Source organism: Pleurodeles waltl, chromosome 11 (genome assembly GCF_031143425.1).
Source record: "Pleurodeles waltl isolate 20211129_DDA chromosome 11, aPleWal1.hap1.20221129, whole genome shotgun sequence".
Lineage (NCBI taxonomy): Eukaryota > Metazoa > Chordata > Amphibia > Caudata > Salamandridae > Pleurodeles > Pleurodeles waltl.
Window position 1 is genome coordinate 232,194,354 of NC_090450.1, and position 21,187 is coordinate 232,215,540.

At 41.0% G+C, this 21,187-nt stretch overlaps 1 protein-coding gene across 1 annotated transcript in view; it reads right to left on the reverse strand.

Annotated features, from left to right (window-relative positions):
• The window catches only part of FARSB (phenylalanyl-tRNA synthetase subunit beta), a 326,792-nt gene that overhangs the window by 142,932 nt on the left and 162,673 nt on the right, over window positions 1-21,187 (reverse strand). The window contains exons 12-13 of the mRNA XM_069213466.1: window positions 13,081-13,288; window positions 8,087-8,167 (exon numbers count right to left, since the gene is read on the reverse strand). Coding sequence (XP_069069567.1) covers window positions 8,087-8,167; window positions 13,081-13,288 — 289 coding nt within the window. The remainder of the gene's footprint in view (window positions 1-8,086; window positions 8,168-13,080; window positions 13,289-21,187) is intronic.

Below are 21,187 nucleotides of genomic sequence, written 5' to 3' on the forward strand. Positions count from 1 at the left end.
CTGGGAGTATTGTATCCGAAACTGTTGAGCTAAATAGGTGGGGTAACAAAGGTTTTGAAAACTCCCCTGATATAATTGTACTCCTCGCTCTCTGGGGACACGAAAAGGCAATTTCTTAAACTGTAGGGTCCTGAGTGATCTGGCGGTGTCTGTGTCAGTCTTTATTGCTTGCAGGGCTTTGTCCACGTGTTTGCCAAAGAGGACCTCTCTGTCGAATGGAAGGTCCAACATCTTATTCTGCCTCTCCGGACGGAAGGTAGTGGCTTTAAGACAGCCTTGCCTATGTAGCACTGCACCACCTGCTAATTGTCTGAAAGCTGTGGTAGCAATATCCACTGCGCAGTCAATGAGCTCTGCCAAGGTGCGTTGCCCTTCTGGCAAGATCTCCTTTGCCTCCACCTTTGACTCTTCTGGAAGGAGGTCCAAATATGGAGTGATGTTGGCCCATAAGTGCCTGTCTTATCTGCCCAAAACATCTAAAGAATTTGCTGCTCTCACTGTAAGCCCAGACACGGCAGAAAACCTCTTTGCGATGTTATCTAGCCCCCTTCCTTCTTTGTCTGGAGGTGTCGTAATAGGGACTGACGGATTCTTTGAACGTCTCTGCGTCGCCTGAGCTATTACTGAGTCTGGTTTCGGATTCCCAGTTAGGAAGACTGGAGCCTCTTCTGGGGCTTTATACTTTTTATCCAATCTTGGGAAGACAGCAGTGACAGTAGCTGGGTTCTTCACCTTTAGACCTTCCTCTCAAATGTAATTTACTATGGGCATGGATCTCACATTTCTATGAAAGGCTCCTTGAAATCATAGTGGAAGCAGTCCATTTGTTTGGATGGCATTGGCAGCGCAAATCTTTTCGCTGCTCTTTCCAGCAGATTATGGAAACCCCCCATGTCTTCTGGCAGTGAATCTACAGGAGGAGGTGTTGGAGATTACGGAGTTAGAATTATATAGTTGTCCCATTCCTATTGTGTGTCCTGGAGCTCCCCTGCTTCTCGTTCATCTTCAGAGGAATCTATAATCTGTACAAAAGCTCTCTGCGGGGTACCTCTCACTAATCTTGGCGAAGACATAATCCTTGGCGCTGGTGTAGAGGGATGGCATAGGGTCAGAAGAGATTCCCCTTGTGGTGTTGACGGAAATCTCTTTTTATAGTCCGACAACATAGGTTGGAGATCCGTAATAAGGGAAGTCGGAACACACACCATATCTTCTGGTACACTTTTCTGGTCCCTCTGAGGTGAATGATGTTTGTCATAATGCTGACTATATTCGTTGTCGTCCTCTTGATATGTGACCTGAAGGTGAGAAGGACTATAAGCAGCTCCAAATGGTCCCTCATCATCTGAATACTCATCCAATAGATGGGCTGGGAGTAAAGGAGTGACTTTACTTGGAGACGTGGTATACGGCGACAGCTGTGCTTTCCTATTTGATTTCTTGATCTCTCTCATCGTCGGCGATACCATCAACGGTGCGGTCGTCAACGGAGTGGTCTCCATATGCGAAGATCCATCTCTGGTTCTCGTCGACAGAGTCAACGACAATGCCGTTGTCTGTGGAATGGCTGTCGACGGTAGTGTCGATGATGGTGTCGATGATGACAACTTTATTTTCTGTGTCGACGGTCGGGTCTTAGATACTACTGACGCGGACTTCGTCGACGAGGAAGAAATCATGGTCGACAGGCTGAATACAGCCGATGTTGTCGTCGCCGATACTGGGTTAGTATAAGTCCTCATCGAAGATGGAGTCGGCGGTACGTCACTTGAAGGAGCTGAAGAAGGCTTTTTAAAAGTAGTGATTACCTTCGGAGGAGGTGTGGATGGCTCTGAAGAAGGTTTATAAACCTTCTTTGAAGTAGAAGGTCATATTTTTGATTTTCCAGAGGAATATTGTCCTTCGTGAGGGGATGTTGATAGGCTTTGGCCTTTACCAGACCCCTATGAGGTCTTTTTCAAAGCTTTAGAGGGCTGTTCTGAACCCCTTTCTGAATGAGGTGATCTTTGTCTTTTCTGAGACTTTTTTGGAACACCAGGAAGGCTCATCATTGTCAGAATCTGAGACAGGGTTTTCCTTGTTTTCAATTTCTGAAGCCAAATAAGCAGTCTTCCCCCTCTATCCTTTAGAGTTTTAGAAGAAAAGGGATGACATACCTTACATTCTGTTGAAGAGTGTTCAGGATAGAGGCAATATACACAGTCTTTATGTGGGTCTTCAGAGTGAAGTCTTTACTTCCCACAAGTATTACAGGCTCTGAAGAGACCTTTTCTCTCCATGTCAGACATACTTGAGGATATTGTCAATCCAGAGGTGTTCTGACTGTAAAAACCAACACTCTAGGAGAATAAGAAAGTAAGCTGTGGTGATAAGTCTAATACCAAACTGGAAAAGAAAGAGCAGAGCTCAGTGGAGACTCCCTAGTACAAAGTGCGGTAGAAAACCGGAGGTACTGGAGCTTCTTTCAGGAGGGTTCTAGAAATGACAGAAGAATGTAGTTTGGTCGTTTTTTACATAACAACTTGAAGAGGTTATTTAACAGTAAGGAAATAGGCTTTTTTATTATTATTATTATTATTATTATGTCTAGATAGACATTATTTTTTCTAAGGTACCGGGGACTCCCATCTCGACAACGGGGAATGATTCAAGCATGTGAATCTATGAAAGATTTCATTACTGGAGTAACCTAAATGTCCCAAGTAGGATGCAACACCCTTTGCGGCGTCCACTACACTGACGATGTAAACATGACTGCAAGCATGCCACCACCATACAGGTTTTAATTGCAAATCCTTTTGACAGACCAAAACCTTCCTTTAAACTATTTATAAATCACCCCTAATTAGCCTTTGTGCCCATAAGGCAGGGTGCATGGTATTTAAAGGTCGGACATGTAAAGGTCTAATGTTAGACATGCCTGTACAGTGACTAGACCCTTCAAGCTGCTTTCACTAAAGCAAGCATATGAATGCACTGGGAAGCAATATTATATACTAATAACGTACCTCTACAATGGCACCAGCTAGAAAAATAATTAAACAACTATTTTTATTTCTTAAAAAAAATCAATTCAATGGTAATGTTAGAGTTTTTAATAGATATTAAGCAAAAGTACCTTTCAGAAAGATACCTTGCCTGGCATCCTTGGAAGCTAAAAATAGCTTGTGTTTTCCAAATTCTGCCAGTCAGCAATTAGTATTTGAATAGACATGAATGAGGTAGGAACATGCTTCCAAGAGCAAACTACAGGCTGACCTAAATAAGCAGAAATGGGTCCGTCCGAACCTGACAGAATGTGCAGAGGTGTGGGGAGTATCCTTTTTAACATTAAATCCTGCTTGAATGGCATCTTGGTTGACAGGTCTGCTGAACTTTTTCATATGACACTTGAGGAGCACTTCAAAGAGGCCTCTGCTGTCACAGGCAAATGTAACTACAGTCCCCAATCACAGTGGGCATCTTTTTTACATTAGTGTTACAGCTTGCTTGACAGGTCTGCTGAGTTTACGTATAGCATTTGGAGTGCACTTAAAAGGGAGGATTCAGGCTACCAAAGTAATTCTTGTCCATCCCATGTCTGATTGCTAAAACCTCAGTTTTATACTACTAGCCTTCAGTCACTGATGTTGTTGAGGGTACAGGGACTGCCACAAACTGGATTTTGGTGTTGGATGTGGGAGGACACTAGGATTAAAACTGTATGCTCTGTACTCATACCCTCTAGCTCTCAGAGCTGAAATTTAATGTGGCCAAAGACTTCTGCCATCTTGAAATTGCCCAAAGTGTGTAGGGTTAGCCCCAAGAACCTTTACCTTATTGGTTAGGGTGGTCCTAGGGTCATTCTCGCCCACTAGCTCGTGACAGGTATAAATGTTTCCAGGCACCCACTTGAGAACACTCTTGGAACCATAGAGAATCAGAAAAGGACTGAACCAGTCTGATCTGAGAAGAGCCTAGAAGGATGGGCTGCTCTCCTTGTACTCAGGACAAAGAAGTGGGCTCAAGGGTCACTTGGGACCCCAGGAGAGTATTTACAACCTCAGTTAAGATGGTGATGTGCTCATCACACATTTGTTAGTGAAGGCTGACCTCCTGTTAAAGTCACAAGGACAAACACAGCTACAAAAAGCCTTACTTGCAATTGCCAATCTGACCAGTGGCTATGGGCCCTCCTATTGGCTTCTGCCTGACACCTGTGAGTCTCTAAGTGCCTCCCCTGAGGTCCTGGAGGGCTTTAGAAGTGTACTTCTGTGGTGGATTGGGACTAACAGGACTAAAGTCAGAAGGTAAAATTTTCGACTAGGACAAACCTGGTTAGTGTATCCGACCAGTGCACCATTGCGGTCAGCATCAAATTGTGCCTAGGTCCTCTTCTACCACGGCATTGATTATCATTGGCACTTTCTGCTTCTTGCAGCTATTTCTACTTAAAACTTTAAAAATTCTTATCTTGGGTTACCCTTATTGAATATTTGTCATTTTGTTTATTAAATGTTACTCTGTTTCCAATTCATTTGGAAATTTCTATTGTTTTCCATTTTGACTTTATTACTGTTTTAGTACTGTGTAATTACTTTACACATTACCTCTGAGTTAAGCCGGTGTGCTCTGCGCTGTAGGTACCAGGGGGTTGAGCTCAGGTTTATTTAGTGACTTAGTGGCTCATCCTGACAAGATTTATGATTATGACTTGCGGTGGGTACTAACCCCCCTCAACTAATAACCCAATTTCTTACAGGCCATACCATTTCCTAGGATTGCGGCCACAAAAGGCAGTCCTGAGATAAGTCTCTAGTTTTAGGCAGGAGGATGTGGTCATCCATGAACTCTGAGAGCTTGGGATCTGTGATGGAAGATATGAGTAAATGCTCAGAGACTTTGGGTACATTGTTTCAAAGTCTGATGTGTTCAGTGGCAAAACAGTGTCCATTGTCTATGTTGTGTGCAATGAATTCCTCTTTAATGTTATTTATTTTTTCGAAAAATAAATTGTCAAAGATATTACACTTAAGGAGCGGAGTCTTGGAAATGCTGTTTAAAGACTATGAAGAGTTTTGGATCTGTTTTGAGCACTGTCAAAGTGCAAATCAAGGCATGATGTGTTGCTCTTTAGGAGAGCATTTTTCACAACTTTTGCTTGCATTTTAAGCATTTGAGACATCTGGAGGACTAGGACCAACATTCTCTGCCTAGGTCAAGAGAAAAACATTATTTTTGTATTTGTTTTTGTTGATGACTATCGTTGAGATGAGGACAGAGTCTTCCTCATTTCTGAGGAGAAGTAAGATGAAGTTCTGGAAGACAGTGTGGATATCACTGGTTGCAGGCAGGAGTTTGAATAGGGTGATAATAGAACTCAATTCAGCTCTTTCAGTGCTTGGAAACTTTCTCTCTCAAATACATTCCAATTTTGCTGCAAGGATGCAATCATACCGGGGTAATGGATGCAGAAGGAGATTAATGTGATTAGATCAACTTTTATGAGTTGCAACATTTTTAGCATAAGATGAATGCCAACTGTGAAGCAGAGTGTGGCCCATTTAGAGTGTGAGTTTATGGCATTGATGCAAGACGATGGTAGCTAGAAGGGATAAAGTAAGTACAGAGTCAGGGGCATCAGAAGACTTATTATATTGTAAATGAAAATTCCAGAGAAGAACTGTTTTTATGGACAAGAGAATGCGAGAGGCAACCTTGCATGTTAAAGGTGAATTTTTCCCAAAGGAGGGATCTAAAGAGATATGTCTCAAGGCATAGCCACAAGTGGATGATACCTCAATGTGCAGAATTTATACATGTTTGCAGGGTTGTGAGGGAGTGATAGAACAAACAACCATTCCCAGGCAAGTTGTGGATGATGTTTAGTTATTAAATTATACTTATAAACAGTTATTGCTTTCCAGGAGAACGGTCATCTTAATTCACTAACAGAACAAGCTTTGGGAAATGCCAATATGTCTGGTTTAATTTTAAGTGCTGACAAACATACTAAAAGGCAAATCAGAAAACAACTGCTTTCTGTAGATCATCAATTCATTATGTAAATGATTTAAAGGCTGATGCTTCGGTGAAATTTTGAGATGTAAAATAGTTATTTGTTCTTTACAATGCAAACAAGCCAAAGGTAAAGAACAAGAAACTGCCCACTGTGTCAGGTGAGTGACAAATGCTCCTCCAGGTGCACCCATATACAGGGAGTGCAGAATTATTAGGCAAGTTGTATTTTTGAGGATTAATTTTATTATTGAACAACAACCATGTTCTCAATGAACCCAAAAAACTCATTAAGATCAAAGCTGAATATTTTTGGAAGTAGTTTTTAGTTTGTTTTTAGTTTTAGCTATGTTAGGGGGATATCTGTGTGTGCAGGTGACTATCACTGTGCATAATTATTAGGCAACTTAACAAAAAAAATATATACCCATTTCAATTATTTATTATTACCAGTGAAACCAATATAACATCTCAACATTCACAAATATACATTTCTGACATTCAAAAACAAAACAAAAACAAATCAGTGACCAATATAGCCACCTTTCTTTGCAAGGACACTCAAAAGCCTGCCATCCATGGATTCTGTCAGTGTTTTGATCTGTTCACCATCAACATTGCGTGCAGCAGCAACCACAGCCTCCCAGACACTGTTCAGAGAGGTGTACTGTTTTACCTCCTTGTAAATCTCACATTTGATGATGGACCACAGGTTCTCAATGGGGTTCAGATCAGGTGAACAAGGAGGCCATGTCATTAGATTTCCTTCTTTTATACCCTTTCTTGCCAGCCACGCTGTGGAGTACTTGGACGCGTGTGATGGAGCATTGTCCTGCATGAAAATCATGTTTTTCTTGAAGGATGCAGACTTCTTCCTGTACCACTGCTTGAAGAAGGTGTCTTCCAGGAACTGGCAGTAGGACTGGGAGTTGAGCTTGACTCCATCCTCAACCCGAAAAGGCCCCACAAGCTCATCTTTGATGATACCAGCCCAAACCAGTACTCCACCTCCACCTTGCTGGCGTCTGAGTCGGACTGGAGCTCTCTGCCCTTTACCAATCCAGCCACGGGCCCATCCATCTGGCCCATCAAGACTCACTCTCATTTCATCAGTCCATAAAACCTTAGAAAAATCAGTCTTGAGATATTTCTTGGCCCAGTCTTGACGTTTCAGCTGGTGTGTCTTGTTCAGTGGTGGTCGTCTTTCAGCCTTTCTTACCTTGGCCATGTCTCTGAGTATTGCACACCTTGTGCTTTTGGGCACTCCAGTGATGTTGCAGCTCTGAAATATGGCCAAACTGGTGGCAAGTGGCATCGTGGCAGCTGCACGCTTGACTTTTCTCAGTTCATGGGCAGTTATTTTGCGCCTTGGTTTTTCCACACGCTTCTTGCGACCCTGTTGACTATTTTGAATGAAACGCTTGATTGTTCGATGATCACGCTTCAGAAGCTTTGCAATTTTAAGAGTGCTGCATCCCTCTGCAAGATATCTCACTATTTTTGACTTTTCTGAGCCTGTCAAGTCCTTCTTTTGACCCATTTTGCCAAAGGAAAGGAAGTTGCCTAATAATTATGCACACCTGATATAGGGTGTTGATGTCATTAGACCACACCCCTTCTCATTACAGAGATGCACATCACCTAATATGCTTAATTGGTAGTAGGCTTTCGAGCCTATACAGCTTGGAGTAAGACAACATGCATAAAGAGGATGATGTGGTCAAAATACTCATTTGCCTAATAATTCTGCACTCCCTGTATACATATTTAAATAACTGGTAACAACTGGTCAGTAATAAAGAGATGACAGATGAATACAGTGAGAAAACTGGAAATTAACAGTGAGGTGATATCCTCTTGCTCATTAGAGGACCAACAGGACAGAATTGTACAGACCCTGAAGGATTCTATCTATATTTTTATTTCCCAGATAATGTTTTAGGATATTAGAGGAATCTAGTGGGAGCACTGGAATTGGCAGTCCAAACTTGTTCAGTATTTTTATACTCATACCTGTGAATATTCATTTCTGACATAACACTGATTGGCCAATACTTGTTGTCATACCAAAGATATGAGCTACACATACCAGAGCAAATGTCAGGGCTTCCGTAAATCCAGCAGCTGCCACATCTTGTCTCAGCAACTCTGTGAGTTTATTAAGAGGCAACTGTGAAAGGAGAAAATACATATGTTTTGTTCTTCATTTGTCCAACAGCATACTGAGCAAATTGTACAAAGGTTAGCTGCTCTGTTACATTCATTCTAAAGAATTGCGGATGGTGACTCGAACCCAAGGAGAGTCAATACAATTTTTTTTAAAAAGTGAACAATATACACAATAAGCATTCTAAACAATCACAGCATTCTATCAAGCACAGACATTGTTCCTCATGTTTCAACCCACTTGACATTAGATCATATCTAAGGCCAGCCGTTCTCTATGCTATCACTGGTGGTAGATATAAGATGATGAGTGATGTAACTAGTTCCTAAACCAATATTTTGTACACTTCTACATGTGATAAAAAATGAACTTAAAGCCTTTGGAAACCTCTAGAAGGTACTCACTAAAATACACTGTAGTGACATGAAAACATTAAATAAAATATGAGGCAATGGAATCTACACAACTGATTTGAAAAAATGCAGCAAGTGACAGTTATCTTGGGAGTCTGGTTCTAAACAAAGTTTTTGTTTGTCAACTAAATTTCAATGGTAGTTAAAAACACTCATTTCTATATCAGGCATCTGAGAAGGATCCTACCTCTCCTCCAGGTACCATTTCAAACCAAAGTCCTTACACCCCCTCCTGGAAGCTAACTGGGCTATCCATTTTTACCCTCCTCAAAGAATAGAGCTCTAAAAAGCTCAAAATGACCTAAAGATGTAACCAGTAGGTGACCAGGCCACCACTCAGAGCACTATTCAATCACAGTTACTAAAAGAGGCAGAGTTTCTTAGAAACTTTTGGTTTACCATTTAACAGAGCTAGAAAGTGCCTTCCACAGTAAGCCCGAGATTAACAAAACTTTGAAAGAAATAAAATCCGTGATACCTAATCATTTAAGTGCATTACAGTTACATTATGCAAAAATCAAACAGCATGCAGGTGCCGTATGTAGACCAGCCTATGTCAAACAAACGTTTTTAGATTCTACTTAAATTGACATAGGAGTTGCAATTGTTTAATACCTGCCATAGAGGAAGTGGTCTGTCCTCTATGGCATTTATTTAGACACGGGAATGGATAACAACATACTTGTGTTGAATCTCAATTCTTTAAAAGGGAAGTAAACAGAATGATGAAACCAATCTGCATAGATGTAATGTGTAATTTTTAAGTGGAACAGCCGCCAATGGCTCTTTGTCATTTATCTGTGGATTTCTATTAGTTTTTGTTAGAGACATTAAATGTCTTGGTATCCTAATTTCTAGTTCGTTTTAAAGGTTTTTTTTCAAATTATAGGAATCAAGCATTTTTTTTTTTTTAAATGGTTGCTTCTCAGGTTTACAATATATATAACTATGTTTGATGACTGTTAGAAATGATTGCTAGGTCCACAGTTAGTTTTATTTGCACCTGTATTGCAAAATCTAATATTGATTTATACAGTAAAACATTCCAAGTACTTCCTAATGCCTGTGCATCAAAATAATTTCAGATAAATTCAAACATTAAAGCCTAGAAACATGGGTAGTACACTTTTTCATTGTGAAACTGAAGAAGGAAGAATTTAGTTAAAATCGAAAGGAAGATTTTGACAAAACATTTTGAGTGTAACGCCAGGATACACTTATTTGGGGTAATCTTTGTTCTATATATATATTCATCTCACTTCAATTACATTCAACTGCCCACTATGCCACTACAGACCAAGACCAGATTATTCAAATCAGACTTTGCCCTGCTTCATCAGAACAGTACAGCCCAAACCACCAGCCCCGTTTCGCAATCCCAAACTAGCTAAGACTTTCTGGACCGAATCTGCGAGATACAGCTTAAGTCTAAAACCATGGTGGTAAGAATGACTTGACCCATAACCCCTTTCTGGGCATACCGGTCATACAGAGGATGTCTTACTTAGAAAAACAAAAAAGTGAATGTGAAATGCCTACATTTATCTCAGCCACTGGTAATTTCCCTGGCCGCATTGTAGTCCATGAAGTCCACTGAAGTTTAGCTTTCTTGTGACAAGGGCAATCTAGATACAGTACCCATGAGATTAGGGAATTAAGATTGTTGGATCTAAGGTTGAGGGTGTGATACAGATTAACTATGCTGCTCTACGAACAGCTTTATGATCGCTCCTCCTGTTGATGCAGCACTGAAGTTTATCATTTTTGTTTTCATTTTACCAACATATTTCAATTTTTTATCAAATATTACAATTCCTGATAACACCATGTTACTTGCCTTGCAGCTAAATTTAGCTACACTGGGACTGCCGTATGTGAGGCACTGGTAATATTAATGTGTAGAACGTGTTAATCCTCAGGCCTGTGCCAAATTGCGGAATAAGTTGTAAGATGGTGTGGGCAAAGAAACAAGCCATGCTTGATTCTGGCAGGAAACAAGAAACAACTCTATGACACGTTAAGAGAGTAGAGTTTATCAAACTGGGGTGAGCTGGGGAAGGGTGCAAGGGATTTACTAGTGTATCTGCTATGCAGATCTGCAAAGAAGATGATGGAAGTGATCTACAGAGATTCATTTTTTTTTTTTTTACGAATGCAGTTTTATTTTCCCACAGACGTAGAGTCTACCAAGAATTTTGAAAAGGTCTTTTCACTGTTGTTGCCTATAGAACAAACAAAAAGAAGAAAAGTCCTCAAAGAGGGCATGAACTCTTTTGTTCCAATTGAAAAGTCACTCTAATTGATATGCTGGGCCACTAGAATTGTGCAATCTTATCGCTGCTACATCCTCTTCATAATCATAGATTCACAGTTCCACATAATCCATCTGTTGTATAATTTGTAGATTTCAGTGACAACTATTTTTTTTGCTCAAACAGATACAAAGTTACTAAAAAAACAAGTACACCATGCGGTGTTGCACAGAGACAGATCTTCTGAAAAGTTAACTGGTCAGCTTTCCAATACTGACGTCTTGATTAAGAGATGCAACAGGCACTAAATAGGTGAGATGTTTGCCCAGAGAGCATTAATGTATGTTAGGATGACCAAATAAATCTGTAATACTGCCACAGAACGTGCAGCAATAATAAAATGTATATACTTTAGTAAACCCTGTTGCATAATTTTAACCTCCATTTACAATAATTCCAGTGACCCAGAATATATGGAAGGAATAATCACTGATAGATACAAATGCCAAACAGCCATTGAGGTAAAGAACTTTTGACAACTTTCGGAAATACAATGGAAGGTTGAGAATTGCTGCATGGCATAGTTGCCGGAAACTTTCAAAGGCAGAACTATAACAAATTCATTTTAACTTTATTAGTATTGATGGATGAATAAATAAGACAGTTTCATTAAGACTGAAATAATTTTGAACACCAGAATTGTATTTTGTTTTTGTTCCGTAGGATAGTCTGTAAAATGAAATGTGTTAAACAAATTAGAACAATCCCAACTTGTTTGAAGCTCCTAAACTAATTTTCATAATAAACACTTCCAAATGTTCTTAATGTTTTAAATAACCTTTCAAGTTGAACAGCTTCAACATAAACTCTGTAGTGACTTTTGCTTCCTTAGAATACTTATTCGAACTTATAAATTGTATAGTAACTTTAGAACACTGTTTTACAATTACTTCTTTTTGGAAGAAAATAAAACATTAAACTTTTGCTAATGTCACACATGATGTAATAAACAAGTCCAACTGTTTAAAATTCCTGTCGAAATTTAGGATATTTTATCACCACCAAAATAGTAATTTCCAAATTGTAACCAGCTCCTCAAGTTGCTAATTAAAAAGTTCAACATTTAAAAAATCAATATAAACTTGAAGGCAATTCAGTTTTTTTTTTTTTTTTTTTTTTAGAAGAGCCACACAGATATATCCCATTCACACTTCAAAAATCCTAAGCATATTCAAGACCTTTAAAACAAACAACTACATTCGAAAATGCATCTTAAAGTAGTATCATTATAAAGGTTTCAAACACTGTTTCATAGGAAAAAAAACTAAACTCAAGTAAAATGATTCTAAAATTACGTATGGAGAGACAAACTGTGGGCAAAAAAAATATTTCATAATTTACACTACTCAATAATTCACTGAGCATCAAATCTAGGTCAACTTGTGAATTCAAGTATCGAAATTTTGCCTATCTTGTTTTCAGATTATGTAAAGTCATGGTGAACAACAAGGAAATCTTGACAAAAAGTTAACTTGTAACTTTCTGCATTATTTCCCTCTTCTTGTTCAGCATTCACACCTGCATCCAGGTTTAAACACTCCCTTAAGAAACATCTTAAGCCATTTTACAATTGACAAACACGATTAAAAAACATGCATAAAGAGCACACTAAACTGACTACTACCAGTAACTCTGTGACTGGGGTCGGGGGACTAGGATAGGCTGCCACTGAACTCAGCTTCTTGCATGCAGCCCTGCAGAAACAACAGAAACCAAAATATGCTCTTAACCTGGATCCGCTCAGAAAGCCACTAAGCTTTACATAAGTTCCAGTTACCTGTGAAGGTAAAAGTGAGCACATATTTCTAAACATAGGACAAATCTACTGCACTGAGAAGAAATCACATACTAAGCAATGCCTAAGCAATGATATTCATTTTCAAGACATGCCTCAACTTAAGAAAAAGGAGCGCTTTTTTTTAAGAGTAGAAGTCTGAGGTTTTGAAAACATAATGCATTTGGATAACTTGAGTGCCAGTCTTAAAAAGAAACCTCTAAGAAGAAAAACAGGGCTTAAATACTTACAAGTCAGGGGCATCTGTTTTATATCCTCTCTATGGCGACAGCCCCTGGAAGCAGGTCAAAATATTGTCTCTCGTATATATGCTCTGTTTTGTTTCCCCTAGAGCCTTTCTGGCATCCCTTCCTTTTTAATGACAATATGGAGGCTTACTTAAAAGCGCAATCTTACTTGATTAGCTATGGTGTATGTTTTCGGGATAGTCATCTGAATGTTGTTATAACCGTAAGCGATTGCAGCATCTTCCACAATGTCACATGCATGAATCACGTCTGGCCTCGTGGGTGGGATTTCAATCTCGAGATGCTGTCCATCGTTTGCTACTTCCGTCTTCAGATACATCCTGGTCAAAAGCTTGGCAATGCTCTCTGGACTCTCACTAGCAAAAAAAATACCATAGAAGATTTTATTTCATGTGTCATAAGGATCTTTCTATTTAAGATCATTTTCTACCACATTGCCCACACTATATTCAGACACTGTATATAGTCTGTCATTTGTAAAGCACTAAAACCAAAGGAATCAGAGTGCTTGTACTACCCGAGTATACACTAAGAAATAGGAAAAAAGCACTATGCAGATTTCTTTACCTAGCAGTGTACTGGTTTCGTCCTCAAAAATGTGAGTGCCTGCAGAATATGTCAGACGTCTGTGATTGACCGAGTCTGATGGCCCTGCAACTCCCTGCGTGGCTAACACACCTGACTTAGAGAGAGGGAAGGTGCACCTATGAGCAACAGAGAAGAAGTGTCTGGCTGTGAGTAAAAGCGCAAGTTGTGGACTGTCGGTCTGTTTCCCCGCAAGTGAGTGCCTATGAGAGTACTCTGCTATTTTCCAATTCAGATGTAGAGGAGATTCCAAGCAAACAGAAGGGCAGCACTGGTCTTCGGTCCAATCCCACCCCAAGCCGGAGCAGATGATATTATTCCTCCCAGTTGGTCCCTATCCCGGGATTGGCCTTCCTAGGAGAAGGGACAAAATGCTCTGTGTACGCGCCAGAGACCAGTATCCCCGACTGCTCCTCATCTTTCATCATCTCTGCAGAGGAGGAGGTGGGTGTAGGAAAAGTGAGGTTGTATGGTGACATAACCACCAAACTCAAGCAATGTAGTAAATAAGCAATGTGTGGTGGCACATCACAATAGCGCACCCACCCGGAGTGGTGAATGTGAGCATATGTAGTCCCACTCTCCAGGTACAGGGAGGGCTCCTACTCCACACTTTGCTAACAGCCTGGTGCAAAGCCAGTGTTCTAGTCAGGGATCTAAAAAATGACTAATAGGTCGGTGGATCCGCATGGGATCAATTATATCTTTGCCTGGTAATTTGCTATCTGCCAGTTAAGGAAGGCAAGAGAGCCCGCTGGCATCTAGTTAGGAAGGTGGAAGTACTCAATAACTGAGCAAGCATGGGTGTAGGAAGTGTGGGGGATGCAGGGGACATATTGCCCCCAGATTTTACAGTGTGGGGGACATGGCGGACGAGGGTGGTGGGGGGACATGGCGGACGAGGGTGGTGGGGGGGGACAAGGGGTCAAAATAATTTCCCCTCTCACTTCAATCATTTGCAGGGCCATTAGCGCACAAAAGTGCTACTTATAATGGCCCTGCAGTTGAACTGCTGACCTGCCTCCAGTTATCAGTGACCAATCTGATGCTCACGGAATGACGACGTCTCAGGAGGCCACCTCGGCCCTCTGCCCTTTTGTTGGAGCTGTTTACAGCTGCCCGAATTATGCAACTGCAAGAACAAAGGTTAGAGAGGAGGCAACAGTGTGTGCTGACTGCTTCCATCGGTGGCCCTAACCCACCTGCCCTGCTGGGTTGAAGACCAGCACTGCAGGACAATGAGGAAGTAAAGAAGGAGCAGAGTCAGCCTGACGCCTGCAGGCTAGAAAGGAGACTCTGTGAAATGCAGTATTTCTATTTGCAGAGGATCACACCATTTGGTGAAACAGTGAAGGCGAGATGGAGGCCAGATTTTTCCTTTTTACTCCACAAAATTAAGCTAACATTTACGCTTAATGTTTTTTATTGACTTAATGAAGGGATATATTATAATGTGGGCAACAGGGAGAAGTCACATTTCATTTTGGGCAGTTTTGCCTAGCGTTATCATTATTGTTAGCTCATTGAAGTATACTGAAGTATATTATCTTTTCTGTTTATAACGTTCTTGTTTAACTTGTATTATATTTTTTATTAATTTATGAGTACAGACAAAACTGGAAAATAAAGAATAACAGTTATATGCGGATAAATTGCTAAGCGGTCCACTGGAATTATGAGGTAGGAGAGGGGAAAATTATGTGGAAGTGCTGTCTAAATTATGCAGCATGTGATAATATTTCATTATTTTGTTCTTTTTGCACTTGTTAACACTCTCTGGGCTTAGGCTACACCTCACTAGTACCAGTTTAACCCCTAACTGTAGCAACAAGCAAAAGAAAGGTTGCCAGTCAACCTTTGCAAAGGGGCCTTCCACTGTGCAGCAACTCATGTCACTATGTTTTTAGTAAAGTTTGAATTAGATTTTTTTTTGTTTAAATCAGCAGATTATTCAGCAGATGGTGGAATTTGTGGCAAATGCAGCAAATCTATGATTATGTGAAAAACACTGCAGTGCACCAAAGCATAATTTCAGTGGCCCTGTTGATAGCCAACCAAGCCATCAGCAATACAATGTATCATTGCATTAGCATAAAGCTGCACACATTTCACAAATGTTACAGGAAAATACAGTGAGTGCAGACCATGCCCTTAAAAGCATGTGTAAAGGGCCCTAATTAGCACAGTGCAGTTTGACTGTTGCAGTGGTTAGATGGCATATTGTATTCTAGTCTGTCACATATCCAAGTAATTGCAGCATTTCCTGGGCATAGAATCCCTTCTCTGATATGTGGGTTAGGCTAGAGGAGGTTGATGGTTCAACATTGTTCAGCAGATTAGAATAAAAAGATACACAGCAGACCTCGAATATTTTTGAGTCTCAAGGAAGGGAGAGGTAGTTCAGCATATATTTTATTCTGCGTTAAAGAGTGCAAGGTATCTCAGCCGGTTTTCCAACGTGTATCGTAATTGATTCATCATGAATATTCCATCTTACACAGCGCCCCTCCAAGTGATGTAGGGGTGGCAGAAAGTGCACGTCTGGGAGATGGGGGTATAGAGGTCCAGTCTGCAGGTTCACCCAACCGTGCATTATGTTATAATGTTCAGGACACAATTCTTAATACAGTATAAGGGATAAACTACCCCCTGCGATACATTATAAGGAGTTCCATAATCATACAGAGGAACAGGGCCAAAGGGTGACTTTATTATGTTGATGCCTACCAGACCGCACATTTAAAGACATTTAGGGGACAGTTGGAAAGCTTCCCTGGGTATGCATTCCGCCAATTGCTTACCATTGGCTTTGTGGTTTGTAACTCACATTTGCTTTGTTTCTATTTGCTAGCTGTATTTGTTTTTGACCGTCTAGCTTGAGTTTGTCCCTGCCATAGAGCATCTCTTGTTTAATGTATCCTTCCACCAGTGTTCAATTTCTATAAACAGGCCTTTACATCTTGTTCTTATCTGGTCACATTTGCTGTGCACTCAAAGACCAAGGTCAAATGACAGGCTCTGTCTTTTCATGGAGCTTGGTGTTTATCTTTCTTTCTCTGGCTTCAAAGTGAAAGGATTTATATGACAATCATCCTGGCTACTGGCGTGTGCTGGAGAAAGGCTGGAGAATTCTATTTGTTTCCACCACACAACAGCTTTTAAATGTCTGTAAATTAATTGTACAGATATTTAAGAATGTGTGTTGTGGAACCAATATATTATAATATGATCAGAACGAATCAATAACTTCATAATGACATTTCCACACATTAACATTTGTGCGCTATGTACTTTTAGCAGTAAAACTGTGTCTGTGCAAACATAATGGCCATTTCAATTGAAGATGTGTTGTCTGTAATGGCAGAACGCTACCACCCAATGCATACTCCACTCTATGCCACTCCACTTCACTCTACTCTACACCACTCCGTGCCACTGCACTCTACCCTGCACCACTCCACTTTATGCCACTTCACTCCACTCAAACAATCTACTCTACACCACGCACTCTACGTCACTCTTCTCCCCTCTGTGCTATTCTACGCCACTGCACTTTACACCAATGCAATCTATGCTGTACCACTCTACTCTGTCCCACTCTACACTATGCCACTGCAATCTATGCTATCCTACTCTGGCCAATGCACACTACTGCATTCTATGCCAATGCACTCTTAACCACTTTATTCAAAAACAATGAACTCAACACCACTGCACTCATGCCAGTCTACTCGGCACCACTGCACTCTATACCACTCTACTATACACCACTTTACTCTACAACTCTCTATTCTGCAATGCGGCACTATCCACCACTGAACTCTACGCCACTCTACTCTGCTCCACTGCACTCTATGCCACTCTAATCTACTCTACACCACTCCATTCTAGGGCACTTCACTCTACTCATCTACTGTACACCACTGCTCTCTACACAACTCCACTCTATGCTTCTCCACTCCAATTGACTCTGCACCATTCCAATCTACCCTGTGCCTCTCGAATCTACTCTGCAACGCTATTCTGCAGCACTCTATGCCACTGCACTCTACATCACTGTACTCTCCTCTGCAACACTCTAATCTTCACCACTGTTCTCTACTCTGCAGCACTCTATGCCACTTTATTATACTTTGCACTACTGCACTCTATGCCACTGCTTTCTACATCACTTAACACCGCTGCACTCTACGACCCTTTCCTCCGCAACATTGCACACTGCGCCACTCTATTCTGCTCTGTACCTCTCTACCCTGCAACACTGCACCCTTTACCACAGAACTCTATGCCACTCTATTCTGCACTGCTGCACTCCATTCTGCACTGCTCAACTCTATGCCACTCTACTGCACTCTACATCAGTGCACTCTATGCTACTGCACTCTACCCCACTGTACTCTACGCTACTGTACCTTGCACCACTGCACTCTACCATGCACCACATCACTCTACAACACTATACTCTGTGCCACTACAATCTATGCAGTGACACTCCACTCTATGCCCCTTTACTCTTCACTACTCCAACCTACTGCATTCTACTCTAAACGAGTGCACTTTACATCAATGCACTCTTCACTCAAAACCAATGCACTCTAAGCCACTGCACTGTATGCCAACTACTCTGTACCACCGTACTCTATGCCACTTCACTCTAGACCACTCTACTTCACTATACATTACACTCCTTTATACTCCACTCTGACACTCTACTCCATTAAACTCTACTCCACTCTGTGCCACTGTACGACACTTTACACCACTCTGTGACTCTATAAGCAACTCTCTCTAAGCCACTTCATGCCACTTTACTTCTCTCTATTATATGACATACTAATCCAATCCGTGCCACTCCACTCTATGCCACATAAAAAATCAAGTCTACTCCACTCTACAACACTTTATGCCACTCCATTATACGACAATGTACTATGCTCAATGACCCTGAACTCTCTCTACACCACTCTACGTTACTTTACTCAACGCTACTCCACTCTTCTTTATGCCTCTCCACTCTACAACACTCTGCCACTGTACTCCACTCTATGACACTACTCCACTCTACTCACTCTGTGACACACTACACCAATCGATGACATACTACGGCACACCATTCTCCTTTACGCCATTAACTTTTAGCCATGCTGAACAGTAGCCACACTAGTGTGCAAATGGCTAAAACACATTGGCAAAGCCAATAGCTCTTGCATAGGAGAGATCTATTGGCTTTGCCAATGCCTGTTTATAAGGTATGGATCTCCAAGGTGACTTGCAATATTCTTAAACTGAACGTCATGGGGGTACTTTATGCCATATAATACATGGTCACACCAACAACTTTCCCACAAACCACTTAAAACATTAATGCATAGCTTCGGTCATTCTAAGCAACTAAAAGAGAGCAGAAGAAAGAAAAGCAACATTCCATTTGCTGCTTTAAACAGCTGCATTAATTATGCTTTGTGGCCAGACCTGCCTTTCACCTTGGCTGCTGGCAGAAGGCACTGGGACATCAGAACTCAACTGTAATAGCATCTTAATTGTAGAGTTCTGACATCTTTTCCTTATAAATCGGTGACTTGGTGCCTCACAAGTAGCCGATTATAAAGAAATTAGTGACTGATGTTTATACAGGAATTACAGATTCCCATGTATTATATAGCTTGTGAAAACAAGAGCTTCTTTAGTATAAATGCTCCCAGTTTTGACTGGTGTGGAGCTGAGCTGCCCAAGATCACACAGAGTAGTAGAAGTGTTATTTGAGCTACGGTTTCAGAGCACAGTTAACAATTGTTGTACCTTATTGCTTTTGATATCTCCAGTGTGGTTTCAGGTTGCATGAGGGAAGGGGCATGATCGCTGCGGAACACAAAAAGGTGTGTTCTTCCTGGTTTCCCTCCTACCTTTATTTGCTTGGTGCATGAAGATGCAAGGTTAAGCAACACATTTTTTCCACATTTGGTCCAATTACTTTTGTGAATGTAAATAACAATAAAAGATATTTTCGAACTGTGACAACATGACTTCCTGTTTCCCTGTTTCATGTCCAAAATATACGATTGTGTACATTTATAGGAGCCTACAGTTCGTAAACAATGGGCGATTTGTATAGGATCAATGGAAATGTCCCCAAGGCTGTCCCTGTCCCCCCCTGGAAATGTGTCTCTTACGCCCCCTGTGAGCAAGGCATCTGGAAAGAGACCTCAGTTTTCCATTCTTCGTAAGTATTTGAGGTCTTCTTGCACCAGAAGTAAATGTGAGGATTCAGGACAGAAACGGGGTGGGGGGCTACCACAGTATAATAATACAGACACACGACCACTATGCATGAAACCTTTGAATGGAATCTGGGTGAGAAGGCACGCACCACAAAAAAGGAAGGGTGTGGAAAATATCCAAGGGATGGAGTATCTGTCAGTTGCCTGGAACGCTCCGACAATGTTTTCATATATATATTTACTTGATAAAGTCAATAACTGACTGTTCTGACAACCAACTTGCAACACCCTCCTCCATACTACATGTAAGCGCGCCACATATTTTAGACGAGCATGGCAAACGTAAGCATTTACTGATGCGTCGCAGAACCCACCAAAAGCATGGATTTAGAAGAAGCCTCTTTCGACAGTTCATCACGAAAGTTAGAAAATATCTTTAGGAAATGTCCATTATCTGTCATCATAAACTCAGCGTTAGCCCTCAAAAAGGGTGAGAACTCACCGCTGCAATGCTATAAAGAGATTTAATCTGCTGTGTCCAATGCAAAGCAAAGTATTACGGGCAAGTAATTAACACCAGCGAAGGCTGCCCGAGGGGAGAAATACCAATGGCCTATTTTCGATGAGGTACATCCAACCATATGCACTGCGCACCATCTGCACAATTCACAATCACACACTGAGGTGCTTCTGCCAGGAACCTCAGAATCTGGGTTGTTTTGCGAGGATGCAGTCATGCACGGTAGACAGGCGCTCCTAAACTAAATCCACAGTCCGTGCTAGGCCCTTGTCATCGCCTCAATGTCTTGCACCTAGCAAAGTCTCACTTATAAAGAACTGGACAGGACAGAATACCATTTTCTGAGTAAAATCCTCTAACGCTTTCACCCCTAATCTGCAAATTCCTAATTTACATTGTTCGATGAGTTAATCATAGTTTTAGTGCACTGGGCAAGAACTAATGAATGGACTGTATAGTTAGAGTTTATTCAATTCACCCTGAATTGCATTTTTATGATAAATAAAGGACGCTGCTGAATATTAAGTGTTTAATGTGAATCGATATGCATAGAAAAATAATCTAATATAAATTCACGTTCAACACCAATTGTAAGTGAGAACAAATCGTCATTCTCTTAAATCTTAATTGTGAGCACTTTCTGCTTAGATGGCGTGGGAACATCGCCACCTAGTGGACAGTAACAAACACAGGAAGTACTGCAAAAGCATATCTAGCCAAATTCACCACAATTTTCGCACCTTCCACTGGGTCGTGGCATTCTCACATTTTCTTTCTATTTGAAGCTCTGTTAATGGGATTCTAAATTATATGTTTTGTTAACAGATGCTGGCAATATCTCAAACGGTCTCTATTTAGCGTCGGCTTTTAGGAATTAGGGAACATAGTCCTAAACTATCGTGCACGTGGACCCTTTTCTTTCCACGCCTTGA